At 46.2% G+C, this 8604-nt stretch overlaps 1 protein-coding gene across 1 annotated transcript in view; it reads left to right on the top strand.

The window, feature by feature from the left end:
• Positions 1-8604, top strand: part of GLB1 (galactosidase, beta 1) — a 130668-nt gene that overhangs the window by 25251 nt on the left and 96813 nt on the right. Inside the window, exons 3-5 of the mRNA XM_012646865.1 lie at positions 1226-1376; positions 1905-1965; positions 3512-3606. Of these exons, the coding sequence (XP_012502319.1) occupies positions 1226-1376; positions 1905-1965; positions 3512-3606 (307 nt within the window). The remainder of the gene's footprint in view (positions 1-1225; positions 1377-1904; positions 1966-3511; positions 3607-8604) is intronic.

Below are 8604 nucleotides of genomic sequence, written 5' to 3'. Positions count from 1 at the left end.
CAAAAAAAAAAAAAAACATGACTTACAAACACATATATAGTGAACATGTGTCAAAAATTTATTTAACTCATTACCGAGGAAACTAGCCAAATAGTATAGCTAATTCAAAGGGGAATTTGAGGAAGGAAGGTTTATAGTCAGCCAGGAAAGGCATGCTGAAATAAATCTGTCTTTAGAGGTTAAACTGGGCTGGGCACAGTGGCTCATGCCTGTAGTCCCAGCACTTTGGGAGGCTGGGCCAGGAGGATCACTTGAGGCTAGGAGTTGGAGACCAGCCTGAGCAACATAGTGAGACCCAGTCACTACAAAAAAAGTTTTAAAAATTATCCAGGCTTGGTCGTGTGTGCCTGTAGCCCTAGCTACTCCAGAGGCTGAGGGGGAGGATCCCTTGAGCCCTGGAGTTCAAGGTTCCTGTAAGCTATGATCACGCCACCACACCTTGGGTGACGGAGTGAGATCCCGTCTGTAAAAAAAAAAAAAAAAAAAAACTGGTCAATATCATAAAAAGGAATGTATGAAAGAGTAACTTTTGGGCCGGGCATGGTGGTGCATGCCTGTAATCCTAGCACTCTGGGAGGCCAAGGCGGGAGGATCGCTTGAGTTCAGGAGTTCAAGATCAGCCTGAGCAAGAGCAAGAGCAAGACCCTGTCTCTACTAAAAATAGAAAAAAAAAAAAATTAGCCAACAAGGTGGCACATACCCGTAGTCCCAGCTACTTGGGAGGCTGAAGCAGGTGGATCGCTTGAGCCCAGGAATTTGAGGTTACAGTGAGCTACGATGATGCCACTGCACTCTCCCCAGGGTGGCAGAGCGAGACTGTGTCTCCGAAAAAAAGAAAAAGGAAAGTGACTTTTGGGGTTGTCTTCTTTACATAAAAATAATCATTTGTACCTCTACCAGGTGAAAATCTACAAATTAATCTGCAATTTTACAGTCTTTCCCCTAATTAATAGTAAATAGTAAGTCAGTCAACATACTTCCCCCAGGGAATGAAAGAAGCCTTGGATGAGCTTGTTGGACAATCCTCCAATATAACATGGAAAGGAAATGCAATCACCCTTTTGCCTTATTTCCAAGTTCTGGATAATTTTTCTTAGCAAGCCTCTTCCTACTCTTCTTCTCCCTCTCATCCGTGTGTTGGCAACAGTCGTAAGAAGGCCTGTTCTTTCACCCCTTCTACTTGACTTTGCCCAGTGTCCACAGAGGAGCTGTGGGTGTCTTGCAGGTATGTGCCCTGGAACTTTCACGAGCCCCAGCCGGGGAACTACCAGTTTGCTGAGGACCATGACGTGGAATACTTTATTCAGCTGGCTCACGAACTGGGCCTGCTGGTTATCCTGAGGCCTGGGCCCTACATCTGTGCGGAGTGGGACATGGTGAGTGTGGCTAGACGGGGCTCTGCCTGCCTGGTGAGCGTGAAGGGGTTGGGCTGGCGGGCAGGGGCTCTGGGGCAAAGCGAATTAAAACAATTTAAAGAAGACTCTAATTCCAGATAACATAGAGCCTGTGACTGTCCCCAGCACAGGTGTCTGCTACCTGAGGAAGGTGCCCAGGCAGAGGGGAACAGGTACTCTCCTCCTGGTGGTCACCACATAATTGTTTCCTCATCTGTAAAAAACGGTTAATGGTGTCTGCTCTGTCTACCTCACAGGGGAGTTGTGAAATTAAGTGGAATGATCTACATAAAAAGCTTCTTGAAACATTGCATTCATGCACAATGATCTAGTTTTACTACATTACAATTCCTAATTTCTCTGAAAGTTACTAACGTGAAAGCCCGGCTCAAATACCCCTTTTCCCTGAAGATTTCCTTCTTTTCCATCACTGCTAATAGTCATTTCTGTCTCCCTTGAGCTCCTTTCATGACATCGACATTATAATGGCCTGTTTTCCCCCTGTCCTAGGGAGGATTACCTGCTTGGCTATTAGAGAAAGAATCTATTATTCTTCGCTCCTCTGACCCAGGTAAGTTGTTACAGATGTCTTGAGAGAATTTACAAAGGCGTGGACAATTTATACCAAGAGGGTCAGGTATTTTGAAGGTTGGAGTACTTCTGTACAAATACTTCTGAAAGTTTAGTGAAAGTCTGAGTGTTAATCACCGTCCACTGCATAACACCAGGCATTAAACCAATAGGAAATAAGGTTTTCTTGAACTCCTTGACCAGATCTTGCTGATAAACTGGTAGCTCTTCGAATTGGCATTGAGCCCTGTCTGTGGTTGACCAGCTGACTTCGGTGTGTTCTCTTCCTGCATACTTAGTGTATCACACAGCCTGCCAGCGCCCAGCTAATCAAAATGGCAGACAGTGTCTGGGAGGGTGTCACCGGATTGCTTGGTAGCTGCAGTGCCTTCTATTTCTTTGTCTACTTTTACAGAGTGATCTGTGAATGACAGTTTTTTTCCTTGTCTTTTTAAATCACTAGAGATTATTTTAGCTAGTAAACTCTAATCAGTCACAAGGTCCCGTTTACCTGCATTTCTGTCTTCTGAAGACGTCAATTTCTTGGGGATGGCGGTGGGGGTAGAGGTGGTGATGGTAGCCAAGATGATTGTAGCAGCAGCTAACATTGATTAAGTTTCCTGCATAAAAGGCTAGTGTATTACACGTATATTTCCTTCTTACTCTGTTACCCTCATGTCTCATACTCTTAGTATATTATTAGTGTTTTCACATGTATTATCTCATTTAATCCTTATGACAACTTTACGTAACATATATTTTTATTATTCCCATTTGACAATGTAAATATGTAATTTGTTAGAATTTAATTTTAAAAAGAAAAAAGCCCTGCTGAGACTGATGGAAGACACGCTATTCAGTCTTTTCTTTGCTCAGCAAACATTGCTTGGATGCCTCCAGGCTTTGTGTCCTGTGGCGAGGACAATTGCTTATAACAGAACACCTGAAACTGGGTAATTTATAAAGAAAAGGAACTTAATTCTTACAGTTACGGAAGCTGAGAAGTCCACGGTTAAGTCACGGTTAAGAGGTCTCATCTGATGGGAGCCTCCTTGCTGGTGGGGACTCTCTGCAGAGTCCCGGGGTGGCACAGGGTATCACATCATGAGGGGGCTCAGGTCTCCCTTCCTCTTCTTATAAAGCCTCCCATCCCATTCCTGTGATAACCCACTGATGCATTAACCGTGAGTGGATTAATCTTCTCAGCTCTCATGACCCAATCACCTCGTAAAGGCCCTGCCTCTCAGCACTGCCTCATTGGGGATTAAGTTTCAGCATGAGTTTTGGAGGAGACAGATATTCAAACCATAGCAGACAGATACCAGGCGTACCGGTCCTTGTCCGCATACTGGCTCAGTTGAGGAGACAGCTACTTTGCAGGACAACTTTTATCAGACCTCTGTCGTGTGTAGCTGCCCCACTTCAGAAGGTATCTGTTGAGTCCGTAGATCCTGCTCCCTGCTGCCAGTCCCAGTGTGATAAGGTTGGGTTGGTGTCTCTTTGTACTAAAAGGTTTGTGATGGTGTTAAACCTCTCTTGTTTTCCAGATTACCTTGCAGCTGTGGACAAGTGGTTGGGAGTTATTCTGCCCAAAATGAAGCCTCTCCTTTATCAGAACGGAGGGCCGATTATAACCGTGCAGGTAAGCCTGGAGTTGAGCACGGGCAGGCGGAGGGAGGGCCATTTCCATCTACATTGTGTAAGTGATAGGAGTGCTGCAGACGTGAGCCTCACAGGTCTGTTTCTTTAAGATGCCACAGACGGTGCTTTTACGTGCGTTTGGGGAAGGCATTACCATTTTTGCATGCCTGCCGTGTGTCAGGTTCTGGGCCTGCTGCCCTACAAATGCTATTCAATTCTTCCAGACACCCTCTCTTTTAAATGAAGTTTGAAAAGGCTAAGTGACTGGGCCAAGGCCAGCTAGCTGGCAGGTGGCGGAATCAAGACTGCACCCTCGTTCTGCTGATCCCAGAGTCTGTCTCTGTCCCTCCTGGGATGTTGCCTCTGGCTGCGGGGAGGCAGCGTGTTCGGAAGCGCTTTGGTACCTGTGCTGCCTAGGCAGTCAGTCAACCCCGGAGTGGGAAAGGATGTGGTGGGTTGGGGCCATTAAGTGTTCTCTCCCACTTCCTGCCCCACTCTCCTTCCTCCATGTGTTCTTGGTTCTGCAAAGACTGATACCCTGTGGGCTACATCGTGTTTTTCACATATATTCCATGTGAAAAATCGGGGTTTTTGGTGTTTGTAAAGTTACTGAGGTAACACATAAGACCATGTTCGCTGGACATTTACCAAGGCTGCTCTTACTGAAAGGAATAAAGTTATGTGAAACTGGCAGTGTTCTGGCGCTTCACGGGGACGCAGTGTGGCACTCCCTTGGGCCCGGTTTCCTTCTTATGAACAGACTAGGGACAGGTTGTAGGGACGGGTCACGGCCCCTCCTTCGCCCCTCAGCTGCTGGGGGACTGAGGCGCTGAGAGGCCTGAGCCAGCCAGGGTGCCCCTTCTGAGGCTGCACGGTGGGAGGAGGTGTCTTCTTGAGAGAGGCCGGGTTGCTGCTCACAGAGGGATGTGCAAGTAGCCCCTCAAAGCCGTGCATCTTTTACCTGTCCTGAGTCTGTGCTGGTTGAGCTGACAGGGGCCACATTTTCTTGTATGAAGATACCAAGTCTGAAACTTGGCTGCACCTCTGCTCTGCATGCCTGTGTCTTCTTCCTTTCTTCTGATGGCAGGTGCGAGCCCTCTTCTTAGCTGGCCTCTTTTTTCAGTCTCTGCTTCTCCTTGAATCACTTTCAATTTCTGCTCACAACTTCTCTGCACCTTTTGCTTATGGAAATGCCACAAAAAACGTAATCAAATATTCAGTCTGCAGAGGATGGTGAAGTCAACTGTCTTGGTTTCTTCTCATGTCCATCCCTGGCAACTTCAGGTGACTTTAACTTGACTATGGATCCTGCCAGGTGACTCTGCCCTCCTCCTTCTCCTCCCCCACCTCCTCCTCCTTTTCCTTTTCTCTCCCTCCAACTCCACCTGCTTGCATCCCACCTCATCATTTTTGCCTCTTGTTTACTAAATAAAACATAAAAACAAGAAAGCAGAAAAAATGTAATTGTCACTCAAACCTTAAGAGCCAGAAGCAGAGCTCTTCACATTTTGGGAGTTTTGCTGAATATTTTTCTAGGCTTTTTTTTTTCCTTCCTTTTTACGGAGTAAGTTCATTCTGCATGACCTATTTTCTGTGTGGCTTTTTTCACTTCATTCTTATGTCGTAAGCATTTTTTCATATCAGTAAAAATTCTTTGTGCATCATCGTTCACAGTTGCCCTACTTGTCTTTTGAGGCACAGCTCACATGCAAGCTCCCGCTGTCCAGAAGCCGTCCCAGTCACCTTCTGTCGGACTCGCAGAACCCTGGGTTGGTGGCTGCTTTGGGGAAGCACCTGGGCGGCTTACCTTGTCACATCCCTGATCTGCGGCATCTCTAGTCTCTCTGGCTCCCCACACACCTGCATGTCACACGCCCACAAATGGGGCTGGGATTGAATAGAGGATGGGCTGGATAAGAAAGAACTAGGGCATTTGTAGACACTGTTTCTATGTTTAAACATATCTATAAAAGCTGATTTCTATCTCTGTCTTAATTCATGTCGAGGAGTAGAAAATTATGGCTTTTCTCAATTTGTGGTGGTGTTCTCTCTGGGTGCCCAGAGAGTTTGAGGAGGCCAGGGAAGAGCTCTGGGTGTGCAGCCAGGGCAAAAATGAGTCAGACCAGAAGGCTCCAGTTCCTGCCTGAGGACAGTCTGGGCCCTCAGCACCATTGTCTTAGAGATGCAGCCTGACCTTCATTCATCCTTATGATTCAGCCAGATCTGCAAGTGTTTATCTTCTGGAGGGATCAGCGGAGCCAGCGTCACCTGTGGTGGTTTGCATATGTGGAGGTTTATCTCAGCTTGCACCTAACATGGGTAAAGCCTCAAGCATCCACTGATCATATGCAAGGTGAAACCAATTAGGAGCCACCCACAGCTGTACTTCATCCAATTAGTGGAGTAGTCATCATGAGGTAATGAGGCTACTTATACCTGTGTTTGCAAGATCAACAACTTTAAAAGTATGGTGCTTAAGGAGCTTATAGGATGCAGACAGTTGCTCTAGAAAAGACCTATAAACTGTGGCCACCCTCCACCTGTTTTTGTAAATAAAGGTATATTGGAATAGCCACACTATTCGTTTATATATTGACTCTGGCTGCTTTTGCACTACAATGGCAGAGGGGAATAGTGGAGACAGAAACCCTTATGGCTGCAAAGCCTAAATATTTATTCTCTGGCCCTTTACTGAAAAAGTTTGCTGACTCCTGCTTTGGAAAACGCAGTGTTCCTCTGAACCTCCTTGTGACTTTTTCTATGGTCTTTCAAGTCCTTTTCTGTTTGTGTGTTTCCCCCACCCCCACCCCTAGCTTTCACAAACCTCTTTTTCTTCCCTAATTGGCAATAACGTATAACTTGAGTAGAGCTTAGTTGCTAGCTTAGTTGCTAACTTAACAGATGCCGGGTACTGTGCAGAGCTCTCTAGTCGTGTATTGACTCAGTTACTCCCCATAATAACCCAGCGAGGCAGGGACGCTTTACAGGTGGAGTCCCACAGGTGGGAGTGGCAGAGCCCCGATTTGCATGCGGACAGTTGGGCCTCAGCCTCCTGCACCCACAGCCACCACTTTAAGGTGCCTTGCAAATGTGCTTTTCTCTCTCTCGAAACCTAACCAAATTATGTGTATGCATTTTTTTAAGCCTATTTATGTTAAGGTAGTGATATAATGATGATAAGGGATAAATAAGACTTGAAAAAGTGAGATTATAGGGAAGAAAACCGAGGTTGGATTGGGGAATGGGGGTGGGCAGAACAGGACATGAGGCACAGAGGTTCTGGGCCTGCTTAGTGGCTAGAGCTGACCCTTAGATTTAGCTGTGAACTTCTTGGCAGCCAAATGATAAAGGGACACACAGCCATTTAAGTAGCATTTAGTAAGAGAAGGGAGGCTGGGCACAGTGGCTCATTCCTATAATCCCAGCATTTGGGAGGCTGAGGTGGGAGGATTACTTGAGGCCAGTTTAAGCGGCCAGCCTGGGCAACATAGTGAGACCCCATCTCTACAAAAAAATAAAAACATTAGCTGGGGATGGTGGTCCTCGTCTGTAGTCCTTTGGGAGGCTGAGGCAGGAGGATCGCTTCACCTGAGCCCAGGAGTTCGAGGCTGCAGTGAGCTATGAATGTGCCACTGCGCGCCAGTCTGAGTGACAGAGTGAGACCCTGTCTCTAAAAAAGAAAGGGTGGGGAGAGACTGAGGAAAAAGAACCTTGCCAGTATTTGCAAAGCTTTTATTAGCATTAATCTAAATTATTTCAAAGGGAACTTTTGTGGAACTTAACTTACCAATGGGAGTTTTCTACTCTGTGTGAGCAGCAGATACCTCCTCTTTTAGGATGCCTTCGTGACCAGTGAAGACCTGGGTACTGGGCATGCTTGCTACAGTATGTTTTGCCTCTTGACCCCAAAACATGAAAGTATTGCCAGAGGGATCCTCTCTGAGAGAACAGTCACTCACGAAACCATCTGGGAGGCAGCAGGACTGTGCAGATAATGATGGTGGCATTTAGTTCATTTTCATCACTCACCATTCCTTTCCTACTCTCCAGCTCTGCACATGGGCAAAATCAAGCTACTGGTGGTTTCACAGACGGGCTGCCTCTTGCAGGAACACCCTCTACCCATTCTCCGTCCCCAGCTCGGAGCCTTTCCTTCTAGAGCTGCCTCGGGCTGCCTCTCTGGGGACACCTCCTTAACCATCTCTCCCAGCTACCCTCAGGCTAAGCACCTCTTTTCTGGGGGCTCATAATGTCTTGTGCTTGTGTTTGAAGACCATGTATTCCTAGGATCACAATTGGTTTTGTATTATGTGCACATTGACATTTTATGGTTGCGTTTTTAAAAAATTTTTGTAAAATTATAAAAAATGGCACGCATACATAAATGTGCAGTGTAATGAATCATTATAATGTGAACACCCACATAACCACCCGCCAAGGAAGGGAGACAGCTCATGGCCAGTACCCCGGAAGCTTCTCAGGTGACCTTCTTGATCATACCCCGTTTCCTCCCACTGTCTCGACTTCTGTGGCCATCAGGCCCTTGCTTTTGTTTGTACTTTTACCACCTATGTGGGCACTCAGACTTTATAGTTGGTTTTTTACTGTTTTTGAATTTTCTCCAAGGGGGATTGTACTGTATGTATTTTTCAGCGTCATGCTTCTTTCCCTCAACATTATGTTTCTTAGATTCTTCGGCGTATTGAGTAGAGCTGAAGTTTATTTGTTTTATTGCATTGTAATGTTAACCTTTTTTTTCATTGTTGCCCACTAAGAAGGCTTTTTAGATGATTTTTTCTAATTGCCTCCTCCTCCCCACTATGAAATTTTAATACCTGAGAGATTGTATATCTGTTTTTGTTGTTTTATTTGTTTAGTTTTAGAGACAGGGCCTTGCCTTGTTGCCCAGGCTGAACTCAAACTCCTGGGCTCGAGAAATCCTCCTGCCTCAGCCTCCCGAGTAGCTGGGACTACAGGTGCATGCCACCACGCCCAGCCT

This window comes from Propithecus coquereli, unplaced genomic scaffold, assembly GCF_000956105.1.
Source record: "Propithecus coquereli isolate 6110/MARCELLA unplaced genomic scaffold, Pcoq_1.0 Scaffold251, whole genome shotgun sequence".
NCBI lineage: Eukaryota > Metazoa > Chordata > Mammalia > Primates > Indriidae > Propithecus > Propithecus coquereli.
The sequence above is the reverse complement of the archived record's forward strand: the minus strand, read 5'-3'. Positions and strand labels throughout refer to the sequence as shown.